Source organism: Mus caroli, unplaced genomic scaffold (assembly GCF_978045245.1).
Source record: "Mus caroli unplaced genomic scaffold, Mus_caroli_1 scaffold_3, whole genome shotgun sequence".
Lineage (NCBI taxonomy): Eukaryota > Metazoa > Chordata > Mammalia > Rodentia > Muridae > Mus > Mus caroli.
In genome coordinates, this window is record NW_028227258.1 from 63,318,570 (window position 1) to 63,343,192 (window position 24,623).

The following is a 24,623-nucleotide window of genomic DNA, read 5'->3' on the forward strand; positions in this document are numbered from 1 at the left end:
AAACAAGAAAAAAAATATGGTTTTTCAGTGTCAGTTGTTAGTTATAAGATTACATTGCTTATAAAAGTAACAAAGTCGATATTTTGTATCCATTAACCCTACCCATTCCTCCGGTTGGCCTTACTCATCATAGCCAGCGTCAAAAGCTCTCATCCTTTGTAGGTCTAAATAAATTTCATCTCTGCCAAGAGCCTTTTTTATATGACCTGTCGAAACGAAGTCTTCTAGTATGACTGCTTACTTCCTCAATAAACCAAGACTAATGGGAGCCAGAACTAAGTATTTGCCTGTGTAGTGCTCCCTACCCACAGCGCTCTGCATTTTATGGTGTCAGAAACAAAGTAGTAACCAGCACTGGGGTAACCCAACTCCTCACTTCCTCTGCTCGGTCCCTTGCAGGAAGGTATTTAAAGTCAGCTGTAACCCCAGGCTCTGGAAGGTTGAAAGTCCAGGAAAAGGAAAGCATGAATAGCGCTTCTTTACTTTTCCTAAGGAGGAAGGGGCTGGCAGGGAGGGAGGACTTGATGCAGGCTAGGAGTTACCCACCAGCTTAGCTCCTTGTGATCTTCAGGTGGAGTTTGAGAGACGTCACCCAGTGCTCTTTATGACTGAGTATGCCTAGAAAGTACACTGCCGTCCTGACGGTTATGGTTTTAAGTTTACTGGCCCCTTTCATTTTTATTAATTTTGGTTTATATAGACAATTGAGAAGAAAAAAGTTCAAAAACCTCCCATTCTTCTGCCCCCATCCCTCTGGATTCTGGAGGGCTGCTATTTTCATTACATTTTGCCTTTTTACTCCTTCTCTGTGTCTGGGTACATTATTATTATTTATTATTATTTTAAAAGCTTCCAAACAAGTAATTTACTCTAGATACATCCACATGTATTTCTTAAGGACAAGGACATCTCTTACCAACTGCAGTACAAGCTATGGAAATTTGTACTGCAGAAATGCTGTTCCCTAATGTAGGACTCATTCAAAAAATAAAGTTTGCCAGGTTTTCCAGTAACACAATAGGCCTGGTAATTGGAATATGACTTTGATCCTTTGATACCTTTATTCATCTCGTGGTTAAACAGAGAATGAGCAAATATGTGGTTGTAGCCATATTCTTTAGTAAGTCCCCCTTGTCTTTCAATTCTGAGTCACTTGCTTTACCTGACAGAGTAGCGTTTGTGTGAACGGGTGGGGAATGTCATGGATGGCGGGAAGTAGCTCCTATGGAAGTAGCACATAGGGACATCTGTGAAGTGGTACTCCTAGCACATAGTAGGACTGTCTGCTGGAAGTCACCTGATCCTTTGTGCCGCAGCTATGGTTTCCAGCTTTCTGAAAAAGGAGGCCCAGTTTGAACATGAAAATCAAATGACTTATCGGCTGCATTTACTCAGTGTGCTTGTCTGCCCTGCTGCCTTCTAGCCCGTGCCTAAAGGGTTACCCACGCAACAGAAGCCAGACTTGCGTGAGACCCCTACAACCCAGCCACCTGTGTCTGAGTCCCACCTGGCAGAACTCCAGGACAAAATCCAGCAAACAGAGGCCACCAACAAGGTACATCAGGACTGGCTCTAGTCCAGCTTCATCATCCTGAGTCTGTGTTAGAGAGATGAATGTTGGCCCATCCCTTGTTCTCCACAGAATGGCCAATCTAGAAGTATAGTTCTATACTTTTATTTCCTTTATTGTGTGAGTTGCATGTGTGTGTGTGCGTGTGTGTGTGTGTGTGTGTGTGTGTGTGTGTATACAGTACAGCTCAGTCTCAGGAATTGCTCCTCATGAGGTATCTATCTACCTTGGAGTATTGTTGGAGACCATCTTTCACTAGGACCCAGGACTTAAAAATGAGGCTAGCCAGAGATGCATCTGTTCCACACTCCCAGAGCTAGGATTCTAAGCACATACCTCTAAGTCTGGCTTTTTATGTGGCTGCTGGGGATTAAACTCAGGTCCTCATTGCTTGCCCAGCCCTTCTCTCTGTTTCTTATCAGGATTTTAGTTTGTCCCACATATACAACATTTCCTGATGCCTTTTGGGAATGAGATCAGATCTCCATGTAATCTTTAACTCTACAGTAAAGCTCTGATGCAAGAAGTTTGTGCTTTAATTTTTTTGTTTTTGTTTTGTTTTGTTTTTTGTTTTTCGAGACAGGGTTTCTCTGTATCACCCTGGCTGTCCTGGAACTCATTTTGTAGACCAGGCTGTCCTGGAACTCAGAAATCTGCCTGCCTCTGCCTCCCAAGTGCTGGGATTAAAGGCGTGCACCACCACGCCCCGCTTTAAATTTTTGTATACCTTGTTACCCTTGTTAGCTCATTGATTTTAATGTCTGCTTTCAAGGCACTTGTCCCAAGGGGGCTCTTGAATATCTGGTCAAGTGTGCTCTTATAATAGCCTTTCCTGTACTAGATAGCAGGCACTCCTTGGTCATATGGGAGAGTCAAGAGAATACTCTGGCTGTTGACATAAAGAACGTGTGCAGTGCATGAGAACTGAGGTATCTGCGCATTGAGGGAAGCAGTGCACATCTGCTGCCTCTCTTCATAGTCTGATGGTTACGGTGCACGGGAAAGGAGTAAGGCAGTACGCCCTAAGTCATTCTTTAAACCCGAAATGCACAGGACAATGTGATGGCCCTCGAGGTTAAAAGTCATCATGGAGCTAACAGGACTTTCTCTGCTGAATTCAGATTCTTCAAGAGAAACTGAATGACCTGAGCTGTGAGCTGAAATCTGCACAGGAGTCATCTCAGAAGCAAGATATGACAATCCAGAGCCTCAAGGAAATGCTAAAAAGCAGGGAAAGTGAGGTGAGAGGCTACGTGGTCACAGACCTGTGGGGAGACGGGTCACGCTGGTGACGTAGAGAAGTGCTCTCTATTTGTAGCTGTCACTATTGTCAGGCCAGCAAATCTAACTATGGAAAATTGTTCGCTAAGTAGGTGTTTTGGAAAGCTTCTATTCCTAACATCTGCACAGCAGAGAGAAAGCTAACCTTTCCGAGTCGTTGGCTAACCTTAGCACGCTATCCTCCTCTCATTTCCAGACTGAGGAGCTGTACCAGGTGATCGAAGGACAAAATGACACAATGGCAAAGCTTCGGGAAATGCTGCACCAGAGCCAGCTCGGACAGCTCCACGTACGTGAGGGCCACAGGCAGGAATGGGGCCGCCCTGGCTGCCCGGGTCTCTCGGGGGCTCTGTGCTTTCCTCCCTGTGACTGTGATTGTGATTCTGCTCTTTTCAGAGCTCAGAGGGCATTGCCCCTGCTCAGCAACAGGTAGCCCTGCTTGACCTTCAGAGCGCTCTATTCTGCAGCCAGCTTGAAATACAGAAGCTCCAGAGGCTGGTACGGCAGAAAGAACGCCAGCTGGCTGATGGCAAGCGATGCGTGCAGTTAGTGGAGGCTGCAGCCCAGGAGAGAGAGCACCAGAAGGAAGCTGCTTGGAAACATAACCAGGTAAATCATTAACCCTTCTCTTGCTCCCAGCGCTGACTTTGCCCCACCATGACTTGTGAGCAGGACAGTTTGTGCCCAACCTAAACCCTTGCACTGTTGGCCTACCCAGTGCGGTCAGTGTTTGTTGCCCCCAGAGGTCATGCACCAGATGAGCAGACTGTGTCCTGGAAGTACAAAGGTGGATATCAGACTCTGCCTCTTTACTTCTACTTTAGCAGGAGAGGCAGTCACAGATGTTAATAGGGTAAATACTCCCAAAGGGTCCGGCTTATGTTCCCGTAGCTATGTCCAGGAGGGTCGAAGGAAAGAAGTCAGAGTGCTTAACGCCTCGTGCAGGAGGAGATCGCTGAGGTTATGAGGATAAAGTCAGCTGAGGCCGATGAGGTAGCTCAGCAAGTGAAAAATGCTTGACTCACAAGCGTTTCCGCCCCAGAACTATGCCGGAAGGAGAGAACCACTTCCTGAAAGTTGTCCTTTGACCTCCACGCGGGCATACTCATATAAGTAAGACACACACCAATAAATAAGTAAATACATAGATTAATTAAATTGAAAAAGTCATTGAGTAAAGTAGAGAAGGGCATGTCCATGCATAATTAGTCATATAATTTAAATGTATGTAGCATTATATAGTCCTTAAATAGTCCTCTATCTTGTTAGCATGGAACACATGATGTTTGTTTGTTCTCTGAATTTTAAAGATCCTTTTTTTGTGTGCTGTCTCCTATCTTAGTAGTTCAGAAATTATGAGCCCTGGATTTTCCTTAGAAATACTAAAATTTCTGAGACTTTGGCAGGTGACTGTGCATCGGAAGCTGAGTTCATTAGGGCAGGATCAGAATTATGGTGCAAACCTCACTTAGTAGATGGTAGAGCTGTCCTTTAAAGCCAGAAATCGAGCACTGCCTTGGGATCACTGATCCGTGATGCCAGCTTTACTTTCTACTCCATACTTTTCATAAGCTTTCCTATCCTATTTGATTTATATTCTCTATACCTTTCTATATCAATTTACATGGTGGTATTCTCTGCTACTTTATATTTTATTATATGCCTTTGAAGTTTTTTGTCTCTCTGTTTTGTTTGGGGGATGCGATGGAGCTATGTTGCCCAGGCTGGCCTTGCGTTTGAGATCCTTCTGCCCTCAGGCTCTCCAGCGGCTGGGACTATGGGCAGATGCCGTCATGCCCAACTTGCCTTGAAAGTGCTAAGGCCGTCACATCGAATGGTCACGTGGAAAGGTTACCATAAAAGCATGATCTGTTTATTTCAGGAATTACGAAAGGCTTTACAACACCTCCAAGGAGAACTGCACAGTAAGAGCCAGCAGCTCCATATTCTGGAGGCGGAAAAATATAATGAGATTCGAACCCAGGGACAAAACGTTCAACACCTAAGTCACAGTCTGAGTCACAAAGAGCAGCTAATTCAGGTGAGTCCTCGATGAAAGCAGCCTTCTGAGCTCAGACCACCTCAAAGGCCTACCTGTGCCCACATATGACTGCTGGAGTTGGAAACATACACAGTGAGCAGAGAATACAGTCTGTGAGCAGCATGCTATCCAGCACGTAACCAACTGTGTGTGAATATAAACAGCACAGGTAGTGTTCAGCAAACGCAACACCTCTGAGTCAGCCACTCTGCTTCATGAAGACATGGCAGGAGAGATCGCTTACAGAAACAGCTGCAGAATTCAGTGATAGAATGACAATTTTAGGGGAAATGGAGCACTAAGAAATATGATCTGCTCTGTCACCTACTCTAAGCTTTGGGGACACTGAATCTCCTGAATTCCAGAGCAAATAATTTTTACATACCATTGTATGCAATTCCCACTCCCTCACAGATGTACCCATGACACATCTTCATTTGGGAAGTATCTTTTTGCTGTTGGTAGTTTTGTTTTATTCTGAGACTGCGTCTGACTCTGTGGCCCTGGCTGCCCTGGAGCTATGTAGACCAGGCTGGCCTCCAACTTACAGAGATCCACCTGCCTCTGTGTCCTCAGTGTTGGGATAACAGGTGTGTTCCACCAGGCTTAGCTCAAAATCTTTAGTGAGGACTCTGACACCTTTAGGCAGACTGTGTGTCCTGTGTTTACATGAGAGGACTGGCTCACCTGTTAAATCATTTATCGCAGAATAATTAACAGTTTATGTCTCTGTCATCTCTGACTCATTTGTGTATGTGTACTAAACAACACATTTCTTGGATTTAGCTAAGAGGTAAAGGGATAAAGGAAAGTACTTCTGTCTGTCTCATCAGGAACTCCAGGAGCTCCTGCAGTATCGAGACAACGCAGACAAAACTCTAGACACAAACGAAGTGTTTCTTGAGAAATTGCGGCAACGAATACAAGACCGAGCTGTTGCTCTAGAGGTACTTGGCCAGTCCCCTCCCCACTGCTGTCTGTCCTAGCCGAGATGGTGTCTGAATGGCTGCTTTGGGGGGTCTCAGCTTCCAGCTCTCACACTTGGGATCTGAGTGAATAAAGGTGATAGATAGTTCAGTGAACTGTCCAGTGCTTAGGAGCCTCACTTTCCTTGCAGCGGGTCATAGATGAAAAGTTCTCTGCTCTAGAAGAAAAGGACAAGGAACTGCGGCAGCTTCGCCTAGCTGTGAGGGACCGAGACCATGACTTGGAGAGACTGCGTTGTGTCCTGTCCGCCAATGAAGCTACCATGCAAGTAAGAGCCAAACCCAGCCTACTCTCCCCACTCCTAAGCCTTTGAGGCCTGAAGCAGCAGCCTCTCCATCATTCTCTGTAACCCAGAGTGTTTGCTCTGAAAGGGAAACAAAATTAAAAACCAGAGGAAAGCAGCATTCACGCATCCGCCACCGCCCGTCGGAGGCTTCCGGTGCTTCTCTTTCCTTTTCCTTACGGACTCATGGGGAGCAGTGGATGGTGGTTGCGTCTTGCGTGGATCTGACTTCTCATCCATTCCTATTAATGTAGATATGCACATACACTTTTGCATGAGCACTGTTGGGGTAAAGTATGTACGTACAGACTTTATATTGTGTTCTCTCTGTTGATATTATGTAGATACCCGAGTACCACATAACTGTTTTCTTAAGGTATATTGTAGCTTTTCTGCATACTTATTTTAGATCCTATCTAACACACCATCTATGTGTTCTTAAAGAGGCCATTCACTTTTTTGTTAGAGAAACTACTCCCACAATCCTATTTTATCACATGTTCTATATTTACCTCTCCACAAACCAGATTTAAAAAAAAAAAATAAATACTGGTAACCCATTCTCTGTTTTCTCCTCTTCCAAAACGGGTCAGGCAGGTCTTAATTTCTCTTCTTTCGTTAATTTCTCTTCTCTTCTCGTCTCTTCTCTTCTCTTCTCTTCTCTTCTCTTCTCTTCTCTTCTCTTCTCTTCTCTTCTCTTCTCTCTCTCTCTCTCTCTCTCTATCTCGGATTTTTTTTGTTTTGATTTTTCAAGGCAAGATTTCTCTATCTTCATTTTCCTGACTGTCCTGGACCTTGCTTTGTAGACCAGCCTGGCCTTGAAATCGGAGAGATCCATCTGCCTCTGCCTCCTGGGTGCTGAGATTAGGGTTTAAAAGCATGCACCAGCACACCCAGAAGGACTGATTTCTGATCCTGAGGACTGTGTTGTGCCCCTTTGGCTTATGTTTGCTGTGTCTGTGTAGAGCATGGAGAGTCTCCTGAGGGCCCGAGGCCTGGAAGTGGAGCAGTTAACTGCCACCTGCCAAAACCTCCAGTGGCTGAAAGAAGAACTGGAAACCAAATTTGGCCATTGGCAGAAGGAACAGGAGAGCATCATTCAGCAGTTGCAGACATCTCTGCACGACAGGAACAAAGAAGTAGAGGCAAGGCTCCACTAACGGGAACGATTGGCTTAGGGATGCATAGGCTCAGCCCCAGTCGGGCCTCCTGAGGCCTGCGGAGCCAGCAACCCAAGTCTTTAATTATATTCTATGCTTGGGCGAGTAGCTACCTTTCCCTGGGAACTCTTTTTGCAACTATAAATTTAACATGTCGTTTATCATTCTCAATGAAGCTGTATGAGAATTAATTAGATCTTAGGATATATTATATTGTAACTTGCCTGTGTTATAATAGATACCATGTACTTGCTGAGTTGGGTGCTGTTTTAAGAGCCTAATGGAAATTAACTTAGTGACTCCTCACAAGTCCATGAGGGTATAGTATACTCTGCTTTCAAAGCAAGGACTTAGATGCTTGAGGCTAAGTAACTTGTCAGCGCAGCATCCCAGCTCCATGTGTTGCATTTCTGTGTAGACCAGGAGCTGTAGTGGCATTACTCTTTTATGAATACAGTTTCCTTCGTCCTCTTCTGTTTTTCCCAGACAGGTTCTTGCTTTATGTCCAGGCTGGCTTTAAGTTTGCATCCTCCTACTTGAGGCTCACAGGAGCCTGGGCTTGCAGGAGGCAAGTGCTGCCTCACCTAGACCATCAGTCCCTTTAGCCCGTGGATTTTACTCTCTCTTGAAAGTTAAACTGCAGAGGAACTAAGTGAGCCAAGCACCCACTTGTTCCGTCTGACATTGACTGTTGTGTGCCGGGCATAAGGAAAACTACTTACTTCAGAATGATCGCATAAGCTGCCATTCTGGGGGTCTCTCTGTATTGATAGTATTCATTCTTTATGTATTTCCAGGCTTCCAAGTCATGGGCCTGTGCTAGGTTTGGGGAAAGAAAAAGGATAAGACCTCATGCTGTTCCCAAGAACCTTATCCTTTCTCTGTGGTGGGTGCTTCAACGTGCGGTGCAGAAAATTCTGTCCTCCAGAAATTCATGCCATCCCTTTCCCATTAGGATCTCAGCGCAACTCTGCTCTGTAAGCTTGGACCGGGTCAGAGTGAAGTAGCCGAGGAACTGTGCCAGCGCTTGCAGCGAAAGGAACGGATGCTGCAGGACCTTCTGAGCGATCGGAACAAGCAAGCCGTGGAGCACGAGATGGAGATCCAGGGGCTGCTCCAGTCGATGGGCACCAGGGAGCAGGAAAGACAGGTAAGCGTTAGGGCAGAACCGGATGAGGAGCCTGTGACGCGCTCGTGGCCGGCAGACGGGAAGTGAAGCTCGTGTCCAGAGCATTTGACTTGGACTCGCAGATTTTGCAGTCAACTCAGTTTCTTCCCTTCAATTCATGGACTGCAGGTTCCACATCAGTAAGGACAAAATAGTTTTGAGAGTTACATCTGGAAAGTGGCCTAGACGACACATGTATTCATTATTTTGGTTTTCTCTGACTGTTTTGAAAGAAAGGGGAATGGAGTACTGAAATATTATTATCTAAGATATAGGAAAAGTTACTCTCAGAATGCTCAGATATGTTCTCTCCCCCACCCATCCCCCATCTCTCTGTTTCTCTCTTCCTCTCTTCCTCTCTTTCTCTGAAACAGAGTTTTACATGTAGTCCAGGCTGGACTGGAACTCACTACATAGTCCATACTCAAATTAGCAATCCTCCTGCCTCAGCCTGTGGAATGCTGGGATTGCAGGTGTCTAACACCACATCCAGTCCTTATTTTCTTCTTTTAAAATGTAGAATGTTTTTCCTTTACTTGTCTGTTGGGGAGCATTATCCTGGTGCTGGTGCAGGCGCAGAGGCTAAAGAATACATCTGAGCCATCGGTCCTGCCCCTCCAGCGTTTGGAAACAAGTGTTGTGCTGAGGTCATCGTCTTGGCAGCTTGCAGCCCTTGCCCACTAAGGCACCTCACTGGCCCATATTTTCTTTTAATTCTTATAGAATCTGAGTTATTTTAGGTGGAAACAATTGTATTTTGAAGGCCATTATGAGAGAAAGTAATATCAAGATGATAAAGGCTATATCAATCTCAGAATAATAGCGCACACTATTTCAAAGTCATTTCTTTTAAAGATAAGGTTTCACACTGTAGCCCAGCCTGGTCTGGAACTTGCTATATAGCTGAACCCGGCCTCATTCAGGGCAGTCCTGCTGCCTTAGCCTCCCAAGTGCTAGGATTACGGGCGTGATCTACCACACCCAGTTTTGAAGGTCAGTTCCTAGTTTTTCCTGATTCCTGCATACCTTTTTCTCCAACGCTAGCTGACATTGCTGGCACTGAGGAGGTCGTAGACATTACACAGCCTTCGCACCTCAGCAGCAGCTCCAGTGGTGTCCGTGTGGACCTGCCTTTCTAGCTTCCCATGCGAAAGATTACCCTGAAAAGTTTTTAAAAGGAGATTAAGGAACAGGAGGGGCTTGAGGTCTGCGATTCTATTGTGGTTTACAGAGCACACTTGGTGTGGGGACAAAACACTGTCCTAGGGTTACACTCACCATGCACCTTGTTTGTGCTGTTATGTTTTCAAGGAGACTTTCAATAGTAAGTGTTGGCAGTATGTTGATACCTCTCAAGTGATTCTGCCCATACCTCAAAATTTTACATACAGAAAATGCATGGGCTTTTTTTTTTTTTTTTAATTCTCATTTAGAAATTATGATGAGGACTCAGCTTTTCACCTAGACAGTTGGTTCCTCCCAGAGGATTGGTTCTATAGTTGAGCTAATGTAGTTCCAACTTATTATCTCAACCCCTGAAAGTTTACAATGGCTATCGTGTGTGCCTGGGTATATACACGAGGCATGTGTGGGCACCTGTGCCATAGTGCATGTATGGAAGTCACAGAGCAACTGTAGCTTCTCTCCTGCCACCTTTCTGAGTTCCAGAGATGAGAATCAGGTCACCAGGCTTACATGGCAAACACCGTCTCCTGCTGAGCCGTCTTGCCAGCTGTAAATGCACTTCTGTACTTAAACAGTCACAAAAGTTCCGGGTCTTTCCTGTGTCGTCATCGCCTCAGGAAACTGGGATTAGAAATAAACTACTTGGATGATTTTACTCTTTCTATTGGCTGATTGTTTTATGCATTTATATAATGAATTTTAGTCATCCTAGACCCTTACTCTTCTTCTCCACCTCCCATCCCCACCAACACTGTTTTCCCAGTGAGGCACCCCTACTACTTTCAAGCCTTTTGTGTGTGTGGTTACGGGGTTTAATTCTGGGAGATTAATTACAGAAGCAAGGGCAACTTACCAGTAACTACACCAAAGAAATGGTGCCTCATCTCCCAGTAAGCATTAACTGTCATCAGGCTCCTCCTCAGTCTGTGATAAATTGTTGACAGACCTGATCTTTTTTTTTTCCTTTTGCTTATTCTTTGGGGAGTTTTTTTTTTTCTACCCTTTTACCTCTTTCTATAAAGAACGTAATAATATCTTTTTATTGTATTCACCCTTCACTCTTACCCCTACTTCTTCCTAGATGTATCCCCATCTTCTTCCAACTTTGTTTGTTTGTTTTTAATAAACAGCCCACAGATTCTAATTCCTAATGCCCATCTGTTTATGGGCACAAGGCTATCTAAGTGAACCTACGAGGGGCCATATCCTTAAAGACATCTTTCCCTCCCTCCCCTGGCAGCCACCAATAGTCAGTGGCTTTTCAGCTAGAGGCTGGTCTCAAAAGCCCCTCCTCTCCCTGTGCTTGATCTCCTGCGGCTCTCGTATGGACAACGAGGGCTCTTGTAAGTTCTTGAGAGCAGCATGCCTGTCGTGTCCTGTCTGTGGCTGAACGCAGAGACACTTACTCTGCACCTTGACCAGTTGCGAGTCTCCACGCTGACCACTACTTGCTGTGGTAAGCAGCGTCTCTGGTGAGGACCGGCACAGCACTGACCTGTGGGTGTAAATATGAACATTTACGAGGCAGTTTGACCGCGTGACCACTTAGGTCTTGGTGATTCTTGAGGTCCAGATTCGCTTGGTCTGATAAAGATGTTTATTGTGTACTGAGTGCCTGGTCCTGGCGAGTCATGCTGCGGGCACTTGGGATGCAGCACTAGGCTGCTCCTGAAGTATACACTCTTGTTGAGGAGGAGAAAGTAATGAAGACCAGAAGGGGATACACGAGGAAACAGGAAGTGCGTTAGGAAAAACTAAGCAGAGCAAAGGGATCTGCAGAGTGGAAGTGCGTTCTCTCCCAAGCATTATTGGAGTTCAACTGGCAGGTAAAAGTTGTATGTATTCAAGGCTTGTACCACATGTGTACACATTGTGAACAGTCACTCTTATCAGCTCACTGTCTGTGACCAGTGGCTGTTTCATTTGCAACAGCTTCAGGTAAAGGACAGAGTGTTCCTCAGTGCTCCTCGCCGCAGCCACTGTGACCACCGCACTTACTCAACACTGAATGTCAGTATCACAGCCCGTGTGATTGCAGCGTAGATAGAACAGGCCAGGGCGGTAGCGTGATGCTTGGCGAAGAGCACAACCTTACAAATGCTGAGTAGAAGGCAGCTGAGGCTGAAGAAACAGCTAGAGTAGAGGAAGCCACTTGTCAGGTCAGCTCTGCACAAACGCTTACACCTTAGCTGCTAGAGACCTCGGAGAGCCTTTTCCCGACCGACGTCTTACCTGGACTAGAAACGCTGTTGTTCACTGTGCACACTGTTCTACTGCGACAGACTGTACAAAGGAGAAAACTTGTTTCTGAGTGTCCCACAGGATTCTTCTTTCTCTAAATAAGTGGCTGCCTTATAAGAAATAACATGTAGTGGGTACTGGAGGGACGGCTCAGTGGTTAAGAAGCACTTGCTACTCTCACAGAAGACCTGGGTTCTGTCCCCAGAACTTCAGGTGGTTCACGGTCATCCATGACTCCAGTTCTATAGAACCGTCTCTGGCCTCCGTGGTGCACCGACATCCATGCAGGCAAAATACTCATACACATCAAATAAAAAAAAAAAAAAGAAATCTTTAAAGAGATTTGAAAATAAATTTCACTTACTTTACTATAATATCTTGGGTAACGTTTGCCGTGGTTCCTTCTTACCAGGCTGCTGCAGAAAAAATGGTACAGGCCTTCATGGAAAGGAACTCAGAACTGCAGGCCCTGCGCCAGTATTTAGGGGGGAAGGAACTAATGGCATCGTCTCAGGCGTTCATCTCTAACCAGCCAGCTGGAGTGACTTCCATCGGCCCTCACCACGGAGAGCAAACTGATCAAGTAAGAACTCTAGACTCTGAGATAATCATGGCAACTGCATGTGCTTGCTGCATCTGAGGCAGCAGTTTGGGCATTTCACCTGCAAACTATGTGAGACTATTCCAAGTTTGCCACCATGATCTGAGTTCCTGTATCTGTCTGACCCCACAACCCTCCCAATTTTCAGGGTTCTATGCAGATGCCCTCTCGAGATGATAGCACCCCACTGACTTCTAGAGAGGAGGCCAGCATACCCCGGTCCACATTAGGTGAGTGCCAGGTTTGCTTCATAAAGATCCCTTTTGCTTGTCTGCATTCCCTTGCTGTCTAGTAGATTTGGCCAGGACACGTCATGATAGGTTAGAAAACCGATTTGGATTGCCCTGAAATTTGGAGACACATACATCACTTCCAAGAAAAACTGCCCAAGCCTAGCATGGATTCTTTTTTTTTTTTTTTTTTTTTAGTTCTTTTCACCCTCATTGTTACAGCAACTTACATATTAAAAAATAAGTGTTAACTTCTGAAATTAAATATACAAACAGGTATGCTCAGGAGGCACATATACATCCCTGCTTCTCTCTGGTTTCTACTCACCCGCTGAGGGTCATAGGCTTTGTTTCTGGGTTGTCCTTATTCCTGTGAATGGTTTTTAAAAAATTAAGCAGATGGTTTAGGTGGGAGGGTGTGTCGTTTCCCCTTCCCCTAGTAAATGCAGTCTTTTGCATCTAGATTAATAGCTTTGAAATCTGAGTAAGTTCTCCAGCTTCCTTCTCATTGTCTCTCAGCTTCGTAGTGGGTGCTGGGTGAACACGTGACGCTCTTTTCCGTTTGCTCTTTTCCGTTTGCTCTTTTTAGCATGTGGTTTGACTATGGCCTTTCCATTACAAATGTTGCTACAGAGCCAAGCAGCTCCCTCCTCACATTCTTCGGAAGTGCCGAGATGTGTTCTAGAGTCAGCCGCTCAGAAATGGGGCCGCAGAGGCCGCTGCGTGCGCGTCTCAGTGATTAAACCTAGTGCCGTGCATTCGTTTCAGGAGACTCGGACACAGTTGCAGGGCTGGAGAAAGAACTGAGCAACGCCAAGGAGGAGCTCGAGCTCATGGCCAAAAAAGAAAGAGAAAGCCAGGTGAGCCTCCTAGCCACAGCCGGCCCACCAGTTCCTAGGTTTTCTTCCGAATGGTCTATATCTTAAGCATTGCGGTTCTATACATACAATGCCTGACTCCAAATTCAAGGCGCTCCTCTCTTCTCTTTGGAGAGAAACAGAAATTGTTGTATGTCCTATCACCTCAACAACATGCTCTTACTGCCCTGAGAAGCCCCGCATCTTTTTGTCTGTCCCTCCTCCTATCAGGAAGCAAATGAAATAATTGTAAAGCATTTGTGTCAAACAGACAGGTTGAGATACCTGCCCAGAAGGATGACATCAGACCTGTGCATTTTGCACACAGTAAACAAGGGGTGCGTGAGCAGAGCAGCACTGTGGAGTGGCTGTTCTCCACATGCACTGTGCTGTCCAAGGGCCTGGACTCACACCTCCATGTGAAATAGGCGCCCTCATCCCTAGTTTATGGGTAAAAAGATAGAAATGCTAATTACTTTAAATATGATGTAGCGGCTCAACATAATGCCCAAATTGAGGTTTAAACTCAAGCCTTAATACCCCAGATACTTCCTAAGGAGTCATTTCCTAGAGCAGATGCCCCCGCCCCTTCTGTTTGTGATCTGCCTGTCAATTGAGTTCTTAGAGGATCCCTCAGTCTTCCCGGGGCAAGCAGCTGCATATCCAGCTGTGGTGTCGGTTAGAAAACAGCTTAGCGCTGTACAGATGGACAGGCTGAACTGAAGACTCACGTGTGGGGATTCAGTTAGGTCAGTGGGTGTTCTGCATCCCTAGAATCCCCTAGTGGCCTTCTGGCTCTGGTTCTGCTGTGATATTCATGTGTGGCACTGTGGTTCCCACACACCATTCCTCTTTTCCTTGTGCATTCCCTATCTAGAATAACGTTCCTTTTTGCTTCTGACCTATTTTGAGGGTCATAAAATAAAGCAGGAACTGTGAATATGTATTTTGAATAAATACTTTGTACTGCTCAACTTTATGCATCCTTAACCCACTTACTTGTGAGCCGAGAACCATTGCATGTTCCTTCTAACTGCGCACTTACTGACAGCCATGTAGGCCGTCCACTCTCTGTAAACATTCCTACTGTTTGGTGATAGCACTAGAGCCACCACTCATCGACTTTCCTGTCACATGCCAAGAACTTTAAAGACGTTTCCTGTAGTCCTTTGTGGCCCTGGAAGCACTCTCACTTACAGATGAGGAAGCTAAACTTCAATGCAAAACCTCTGTAGCAGCTTGCGCTAGGACTTAGAGCCAGGTCTGTCTGTCTGTCTGTCTGTCTGCAGACCTGAGTCATGCTGCCGAATACTTTCTTCCTTCTGTTGATCATTTTCTTCCTTTTTCTTTCTTTTTCTTTTTTTTTTTTAACTTTCTTTCTATGGGTACTTTTTCTGCATGTATATCACATGTGTGCATGGAGCCTGCAGAAGTCAGGAGAGGGCATCAGGCCCCATTGGGACTGGAGGTACAGATGGATGTAAGCTTCCACGAGGGTGCTGGGAACCAAGCCTGGGTCATCCAGGAGAGCAGCCAGTATCTTCAGCCCTGCGCCTTCACTCCAGCCCTGCTGTTTTCCTTAACAATGCAAATATTGAGATATGTAATCATAGTAATCTCTGAAGGGGGCCCAATAGTTGTCATACACATGTCCATTCCTTAGTTCTGAAAAATAAAAGCAGTGGCAGACACTTTATCAACTTTACCATTGATATAAAGTGTTAGAAGCAGCACTTGTTCCCAGCACCAAGTGTTCCTGTTACTGGAGTTGACCTATCCAGTCACAGGCAGCAAGCGTGCCCTGAGGGAAACAGGAGGGCATCTGTGTAATTAATTCCTTTGGATGATAACAGACACTAAAGAAATGAATAGCTTAAATGTTGTAATTATAGGTTATAAGGTAATTTAATTTAAATCTAAGGTCATACTGTAGTAAGTGACAAAGAAGAAGTAGCATACATGAGGATCACCTTAGGTAAGGGCGCCAAGGCTTCTTGAGCAGGCAGGCACTTGAGAGGCGACAGCCCTGGGAAAGATGCTGCACCACAAGCAAGGAATGCGAGGTATGCCTGGGACATAGTAGGTGTGTAGTGAATGTTAGCAGGGAAGGTTGTTACCATGGCATTTAATGAGCGCTGTTATCACATTTGTCCTTGGAGGGAAGGAGAGGCAACACTGAAAGCTTAGCGTCTACAGTGTAACTTAGTGTAACTGGTGGTGAGGTTTCTTTGCCTACAGTGTAACTGGTGGTGAGGTCTCTTTGCCTACAGTGTAACTGGTGGTGAGGTTTCTTTGCCTACAGTGTAACTGGTGGTGAGGTTTCTTTGCCTACAGTGTAACTGGTGGTGAGGTCTCTTTGCCTACAGTGTAACTGGTGGTGAGGTCTCTTTGCCTACAGTGTAACTGGTGGTGAGGTCTCTGTACTGGCTGCATGCTCTGCACTGGGAGGCATGTGGTTTGGTGATCCCCATGATGTCAGCAGCTGCATTACTACCTCAGTAATTCATTACAGGGTATAAAATGCAGGCTTTCCAAATCTGCCATGGTTTCTTGTGTTAGCAGAGGCATTAACATAACATAAACTCCATTTCTTCTTGCTTCTGCTAGTTGTAACCAATTTCTAAATATCCCAGTGAAGCCATTAACTAAAGTTGTTACTTAGAGTAATAGAAGACATTATTAAAAGCACTCCTACAGTTTCTTTTAGAGCAGCCTTTGTCCCACACTCACGCTTTATTGATTTGGCCCCCACACTATTCTTCGGTTTTCTCTTGCAGCACTGGCTGATTGTAATACTACATGAGAAAACATTTGCCTCTCATGCCGGTCTTTCCTCTCTCCACAGATTGAACTGTCTGCCCTGCAGTCCATGATGGCCGTGCAAGAGGAAGAGCTGCAGGTGCAGGCTGCTGACTTGGAGTCCCTGACCCGGAATGTGCAGATAAAAGAAGACCTCATAAAGGTCTTTCAGAGCTTTTTAAAAAACCATTGGATTAGCTTGTAGTTCAGATGTCTACAGGGCAGCTTCACACAAGATGGGAATACATTGAATCCTTTAACCTTGAAGTAGAGCAGAAAGATCTGTCCCTCACTCCTCTGCTGAGTCATCTTACTACAGTTCTTACATTTGCTTATGTTTCTTCTAGGACCTGCAGATGCAACTGGTCGACCCTGAAGATATACCAGCCATGGAGCGTCTTACCCAAGAGGTCTTACTTCTTCGGGAAAAAGTTGCTTCTGTGGAGCCCCAGGGTCAGGAAGTATCAGGAAACAAGAGACAACAGGTAAGTGATTGGGACAGCAGTTCCTCTGTAGCTTCTATCTACCCCATGTCTACCTTCTCAGGGCCAGGCTCTCCAGGAAGCCTACCTCGGCTGCGCCTGGCCGACTGTCTCTATTGAGTCACCCCATGCCAGTCTGCTGCTAACAGCTCTCTGCTTGTTACACGTTCCTGCAGCTAGTCTTTGGCATGGCTTATGGCTCACAGTGACACTTTCCTATGCTTTTCCCAAAACTAGAACGGTGCATGTGATGGTGTGGGGAATGCTCAATAAATACTGAGTTCTCACTGCTCCCCTCCTGCTCATCTGTGCCTTCCTTCACCTGCAGCTTACCTCCTTCCAGGTGTTTCTGTATCCCCCCACCTTCCTCACTCATGTTTGAAATTGGCCGATAGTTTTTAAGATATAAAACAATAGTAGGTATAATATTGCTGCTGAAGTAATAACAATGACAGTTGGTCACAGTGTGTGCTACCGTGTCTCTCGGGACTCACCGTGGCTTCAGGTCCTGTTTAGCTGTTTCCACATTGCTGCCTGTCTTCCTTCCCTAGTTGCTGCTGATGTTAGAAGGACTAGTAGATGAACGGAGTCGGCTCAACGAGGCCCTGCAAGCTGAGAGGCAACTCTACAGCAGCCTGGTCAAGTTCCATGCCCAGCCAGAGAAGTAAGAGAGGGCTGCCTGGCTCGCTCACTTTCAGCTTTTATTCTTTCTTCTTCCTCTGTTTTTTTATTAAGTACAGACGCTTCAAGTGCTAGAGAGAGGGACAAAAGGATGCTACTCACTTTGTGATTTGTTGGGCGGATTGACCTGAGCTTCAGCATCTACATCTTAAGTTAGAAATAGATTTTTCCCTTTATTACTGCTAAGATTAGACAGGTCAGGAGTGCAGAAGAATGCCTTGCATAGAGAGCACGCTCTGTGGGCGCCTTCCCATTTCTGTCCTGTGTCCCGTGAAAGCCTGCTCTGCTGTAACAGTGAGGCTGTCAGTGCACTAATGCTGGCTTAAGGACAGTGGAGGAAATGTGTGTGTTGTGGGTGACTCCACCCAGAGTCACCTGTAAGCACCCTGATGGCCATGTTTTCTTACACTTCTCAGTTCTGGCTTAAGTGTGCTATATCCTTATATCTCCTCTCAGAGCATCTTCAGATTTTTGTCTTGCCTTCCTTCCTGGCCTTTTTTGTTCCTTCACCACTTTTTAAACTTATTATTCAGTTTTCTCTAATTTTTCATTGGACTTTAGAAGTGTTTTATTTCTACCTCAGGAAAATGAAAGCCAGGGAAAGTGTCACTGAGCGCCTGGAATGCCACTTGTCCTTGGAACTGGTCTCTCAAAGCTCCAGCAGGGTGGTGCAGGCGACAGAACAGCTCTCCCCAACCTCAGCTCTTCTCGATTCAGTTGACATTTAATTTTTCTTGGGTTTTTTTAGTTTTTCAGTCACATAATGACATTTCTCTGCTGTTGCTGTAGGAATGTGCTATATATTTTTGTGTGTAAGTGGCCCAGAATCTAGCTAGAGGGACAAGCTGTGTAGGAAGGTGCAGGCCTTGCTTAACCCCCTGGCATTGAACACAGATGCCACATAAAGGCTGCATTCATTCACTTACTGTGTCCTGGAGACTAGTTACTTTAGGAAATCTCATAGCCCGAGTGACAAAGATGGCTCTTCGGAAATGAATGGACTCATTATAGTTGATGGCTAACCCATTTTCCTTCCATGTGGCATGTTTAATCAGCTCTGAGAGAGACCGAACTCTGCAGGTGGAACTGGAAGGGGCCCAGGTGTTACGCACTCGACTAGAAGAAGTTCTTGGAAGAAGCCTGGAGCGCTTAAGCAGGCTGGAGACCCTGGCCGCCATTGGAGGTGGGGAACTGGAAAGTGTGCAAGCTCGTCACAAGCATGCCTTCTGAGCACTGGCGGGTCACACTGCAACCCAGGATGGAAACCCTGTTTATACTAACCAGAAAGCTGTGTCTGACTTGACAGAACCAAGTGTGACTTACTAATGGTAACGGTAGGACTGCTGTCAGTAGCGGCAAAGGGAAGCAGCTGGAGTCTCCCTTACTCCCTGCACGGACCTGGTTCTTAGCTAACCGAGGTCTTGAAGCATACTGCACATCTTAAATCATTCCATTTTAATTTCCCATTCACACTGCTCTTCTCCCTGGCCTGTCCTCATTCCTTTATCCCTTCCATGGGCCAATAAAGTTTACTCCCCCATCTTACCACCCACGCCACAAGTCCCACGTCATGTCATCAGATGCATGTGTGTGTATTATTTTTGCCATCCAATCAAATCCTGTTCTTTGAAAGCAATTTTTAATCAAATAAAGGAATCAAGTATGAGTTTTAGGTTTAGAGAGAAAGGTAGAGAGTCCCGTGAGAGTGAGTTTGGGGAGGGGTATAGAACCCACTAAGGATAATCAGAACTAGACAGGAGGGTGTGGGCCGAGCTCAGGAGCAGAGATCGTTAGTGTTCCAATAAAATTTGCCCTCGAAGGCCTCTTCAGAGTTGACTGTCTAGGGAAAGATGAAGTCGGATCACTGGCCTAGGGTTTCTTCAAGCCTCACGCATGGCTTTTAGTCAGAACATGACTTTAAAAACCGGTTTCCCAAGTCAGAATCCTCTAGATAAAAAGATCATCTTCTATGTGATATTTCCCACCCTTCTTTTTTTTTTTTATTTTGGTTTTGTTTTTTGGTATTTTATTTGTTTGTTTGAGACAGGATATCACTGTGACTGGCCTGAAATGCACTGTGTAAACCAGACTGGCATTGAACTCACAGAGATGAGCCTGCTTCTACCTTTGGGTGCTTGGATTAGAGGCATGGCTGCCACCCCTGCCTGTCAGCATCCCCCTTAAGAGCAATAGTTTCCAGGATCCCCAGATCAGGGAAAGTATAATTCCTGGATGCTCATTAGGAGGTGAAGCGGGTGGCTTCCTTCATTGACCTCTGCTTTGGTGGGAGTATTTCTTGATAGTGGAGTAAGAAGTCGATGTGAGATGCTGCCATGTTCAGGTCACTCAGAAGGAGGCCTTAGACCTCGTGTAGGTTTTACTCACCCTCTCTGCTTTCTTGGGACAACCCGACAGGTGGAGAGGTGGTAGATAGTTCATTTCTAGCATCTTAAATGTCAAGAATAGGAAAAGTAACAGGTTACTTGCAAGGGGCTGTGGATTCTGCCCCAGAACCTTTTCTACTGCTGAAGGGTGTAAGTAACATAATCCAGGCTTTCCAGCACCCTGAGAAAAACTGAGCCCCCTTCCCGAGCTAGACTGAGCTTTCCTTTCTTCTTCTTATTTCTTATTTATTTTTTTATTTTTTTTTTGACATGGCACACTACATCCATGTGTTGACATGGCACGTGTTCTAAATTCTACACAAGATTCTGTAAGCTCAGCTGTGTCTTTAACTGATGTGTATCCATCAGCTTGAAGTGGACAGGAGGAAAATATTCTACCAGAGAAGCACTTGAAATCTTCTGATGAAGCAGTTCACAAAGATTGATAGCCATGGCCTTCCTTATAACGGATGTACTATTACAGTTTTACAACCTTTAGGGCGGAAAGGAATCATTTAATATTAAAGATAGAAGATGCAGAAGCAGAGCCATCCCATGTTCTTAGTAACGCCATTCTAAGATACTCTAAGGCCTGCCTGAACAAACCTTATGTAACTAACAAGGAAGAGAATAATAGAGTTGAGCTATAGACATGTCAAACAATTAAAGACCAGCCTGTTAGTCATTACAAGGCAATTAGGAAATGTGTTTACTCAACTTTACCAATAGACAACAAAGTTCTGCAAAGCTGCTATTAAGTTTCAATGCTAGGTATCTCTAGGGTTCTAAGGGCTCACAGGGATTATAATAATGAAGGTTAATAATTAGTGCAACTGCCAACCTCTAACAAGAGTAGGTTGATAGACAAGTAAATTAAGAGTTTGTTATCAATTCCATAAATGTGACTATAAAATCTGGTACTGACTTTCTGGTCCTGATGCTAGAATGAGGGTGGAGACCTTGCTGCCCGGAGGGAATGCTCTTGGCCCACAAGCTTGTGCAATAATTTGACACCTAGCTACCGAGCAGAGTTCTGATGAATTGTACAGCGTGAGCCACAGGTGGATGGTACTATGATTACACGTCATTCATATCATATAATTGGATTTAGCATGCTGTAATCTTCATTTCTCTGTAGAAGTATGGACTATGTTAGCTGAATGTGTCTGCCTTTGTTTGGATTTTTTTTAAATATTATAAAAAAATAAACTTAGTTTTAAAGCATCAAGTTCTTACAGAAGTTTGTGCTCCCATAAGAAATTTCTTGAAAGAAAAATAATGAAGTAGATTTTTCCCTTAGCTTTTGTTTAATTAGAACCATAGAACTTTAATTTAAAAAATCCATTATTGATAGATTTCATTTGTCTCATATTTCCTTATAAATAGTGGGAAATATCTGCAGTGTAATAGTTGTAAAGGGTCAAGTAGGTAAGTCTAGTTTGTAGAACTATTGGGTTAAAAATGGCTTATAAAAATGATTCATTACGGAACAAAATGTAAGTCCTTTTGACATGCTCTCTCTAACTCTCTCCTTTTGGTGCTGTGCATCTGATTTGCGGGATTGAACCCAGAACTTTGTGCATGCTAGGCAAGTGCTGTACCACTGAGCTTAAATCCTCTACTGCAGGTTGAAATCCAACTGTTGGTGGGCTTCTAGTACTCAGTATCTTTCTGACATCCCATTTTTAGCAACTTATCCAAGTTACAACCTCTGGAAAGGAACAGGCCTATTTTAATACATCCTCCCCTGCTTTGGCATGATGCATGCTTGCTTTTCATTCCCCCCTGCTTCTGCCTCATCTGCCTCCATACCCACATCCCTTTGTTCAGGTACAGACAGCAGCAAGCTTTTAGTGCTGCTAATCATAGGGAAAGCGCATCATTCTTGTTTATAATTTAAAGCATTTTCAGCTATATGATCTGAGGAAGGAAACCTCTTAAGGATAAAGGAAATCAAAACCCATGTAGGATGCTACCTCCTTCAGAAAGAGTCTCCTTAGAAGGGTTTGGTAGATTAGACTTACAGTTTACATATGCAGGGCTTCTCAGGAGGAGATGCATAAAGTCCTGCCACTGTTTGTGCTCCTAGTTCAGTATCTAGGTGGTGAGAGCTGAGATCAGAGCATAGAAAATAGAGAAAATTCAGCTCTCTCCCTTCTAGTCTGCACACTAGATCTGGAGTCTCATGGTCAGGAGGAGAAGCTTTGGGTCACACTGGGCTGACACCTGCTTCCTTCTCAGAAGTAACATTTGATTGGCTGCCTGAGCACCTGACTATGAAGCCAAGTTTGTTTACTCAAGCTGTCACTGCAAAACTCTGATCCCATTGCTCAGACATCGTTTGAATGCCGTGGTTCTGAAAACTAGACCTACCTACTCAGAAACTTCCTGTGAGAAGTCTCGACTTTCATGATCTTTTTAGGAGTCACAAAATCTTCACTTTCAGAGCTCCCCAAACCCCTCAGCTATCTCTTCAACAAGGGTCTTAGTTGTATTTAGCAGGTTCACTGTCCGTGGCCTGCAGGAAAGGGGTACACACTTCCTAGGATGCTAGGAAAGCCATGTAACTTGAGGACTGACACAGAACAGATGGAGTTAGTGTTCCTGTTTAGAGATGCAGGCGTGCATTTCCTCATTCCTCTTCAGTTGAAGCTCAGCATACTTTTCTTCTCCTTTTGTTAGTCTAGACCCATTTATACTCTAGAGAAAAGCAAGCATCTGGACATGGAAAGTCCATCTATGGCAATCCGGTAACAGAAACCAAAGATGCATGAGTAGGTCGAACATGGCAATGACTTCTCTAGGGTAAGAGCTTCAGATCTCACTACAATTTGGCTTATGGACTGAAGTCGCTCTAATGCCGTTTGCAGCAATGGTTTAATTAAAGCGTTTCATTATAATTAAAAAATGAACACATGACCTGTATGCCCCCTGAGCACTGACAGAAGGTAAGTCCTTAGTTTTTTCTATATAATCACACAAGCCAGAATGAGTTTTTCCAAATAAAACTTAGCATTGGAATTTACCAGCAGCAGAGAGTGAGAAATGGAAGGGAAATAAAAAAAAAAAAAAAAAAACACAAAAAAACTACATAGCCAAGGTCTTACCAGATTTCAGGTAAAAATAATTCAACTTACAAAGTGATATACTTTTTTTTTCCTTTCTCATTGTTTAAAGTCAAATTCCAGAAATTAAAGTCTTTATTATATTGCCCTCCTTATGCTAAAGCTGGAAAAATAAAAAAGAATGTCCAACAGTATCACAAAATGTTTGCTCTACGGTAGCCTGAGAGGCAGGAGTGTTAGACACATGAGTCCTGGTCCCTAGACCTTGGCAGAGACTGGTAAACTTGCTGTTGGTGGCTAAGGCTGTACCTGCTTTGTGCAGCTGAGATTCACTGCGCAACTAAGAGCTTTAGGAGCATGTACATAGACAGGTGTTTTCTCTAGGCCATGCATTTCAATGTTTGAGATATTATTTAACAATAAAAAGCAGTGTTGTTCACTTATCAGTGAGATTCTGAGGGCTGTTGAGAAAACGTGATTGACAGCTTCAAATGAAGAAGGATGTGACACGTGATCAGGAGACTTGGCACTAAAGTTATTTCCAGGACTTCCTCACAGGTTAAGCTTACTCACTCAAAGCCCGTTCTCCATGTAACTGTGCTAGTAAACTGTAAATCGCTGTGCAGTGGAGCTGCGCTTGCTTAGATGTCTGTTAGGATATCAGGCAATTTAGTCGAGACACCAAAACTTGTTACTGATCCAATAAAAGTATCAAAGGCCAACAGAAGCTATTTGGTTTCGTTCTTAAAGATTTGTGAGAAAAGATAGGGAAAGCTCTTATCTTTTTTTTTTTTTCCTATATAGGAGTCAGTCTATTGATCATTGTACTAAAATTCCAAGTCAGAATCAGACCCCATGCATGCATGTTTGTTTAAAGAAGAGGAAACACATTTCCTCTCAAGAAAGCAAGACAAACAAACAGCCAGCATTGTGCTTTTCTGTAGCACTGAAATGGACTTGTCTAACAAATCTCTTCTCATTCTCCCTGCTGAAGAGAAGCAGTAAATGCAGGCCAGTCTGAGGGCCAGTTGCTGTAGTGGGTGGCGCCAGCTCTTACTTAGTGTCCCTCCAGGAACATGCATCTTCTGTTCCTTGAAGAAAACGCCACAAACAAAGAGTTCCTTGACAGGATAGTCACTGTAGAGGACAGAGACTGTGGGTGTGTCTTCTGATCTGGACGGCCCTCATCTATACATGCCCTAGTAGTTTAAGATAGGTGAGACATTGAATAAACAACCTGTAAGAAAAGTAGACATGAAAGTCCTATTGAGATTCTGTACCCTGGACAGCCATTTGATTATTATTTGCTTTTCAGTCATTTAACACAGCTTCTTAGTAATATTCACAGTGGACAGCCCTCTTAGGAAACATTCATTTGAGAGACAGAGGTGCATTATAAAGAGGCTTGGCTGCTGGTAAGAGCTCTGCTGCTTACTTTCCAAGACCAGCATCTATCAAGAGAGAGAGAGAGAGAGAGAGAGAGAGAGAGAGAGAGGGAGAGAAGGAAGGAAGGAAGGAAGGAAGGAAGGAAGGAAGGAAGGAAAAGAAAAAGAAAGAAAGGAAGGAAGGAAGAAAGAAAGAAAAGAAAGAAAGAAAGAAAGAAAGAAA

General features: G+C 44.6%; 1 protein-coding gene across 12 annotated transcripts in view; it reads left to right on the forward strand.

Moving 5' to 3' along the window:
• Positions 1–24,623, forward strand: part of Pde4dip (phosphodiesterase 4D interacting protein) — a 201,453-nt gene that overhangs the window by 121,731 nt on the left and 55,099 nt on the right. For all 12 annotated transcript variants that reach the window (XR_003836187.2, XM_029475071.2, XM_085835632.1 and 9 more), the window contains 16 exons: positions 1,424–1,555; positions 2,692–2,811; positions 3,048–3,140; positions 3,248–3,460; positions 4,734–4,892; positions 5,726–5,839; positions 6,010–6,147; positions 7,128–7,307; positions 8,278–8,472; positions 12,329–12,499; positions 12,666–12,747; positions 13,516–13,607; positions 16,450–16,566; positions 16,751–16,888; positions 17,437–17,549; positions 18,622–18,749. Coding sequence is in view for 11 of the 12 variants with exons in the window: in XM_029475071.2 (XP_029330931.2) it covers positions 1,424–1,555; positions 2,692–2,811; positions 3,048–3,140; positions 3,248–3,460; positions 4,734–4,892; positions 5,726–5,839; positions 6,010–6,147; positions 7,128–7,307; positions 8,278–8,472; positions 12,329–12,499; positions 12,666–12,747; positions 13,516–13,607; positions 16,450–16,566; positions 16,751–16,888; positions 17,437–17,549; positions 18,622–18,749 (2,185 nt within the window). In the remaining variant the exon portion in view is untranslated. The remainder of the gene's footprint in view (positions 1–1,423; positions 1,556–2,691; positions 2,812–3,047; positions 3,141–3,247; positions 3,461–4,733; positions 4,893–5,725; positions 5,840–6,009; positions 6,148–7,127; positions 7,308–8,277; positions 8,473–12,328; positions 12,500–12,665; positions 12,748–13,515; positions 13,608–16,449; positions 16,567–16,750; positions 16,889–17,436; positions 17,550–18,621; positions 18,750–24,623) is intronic.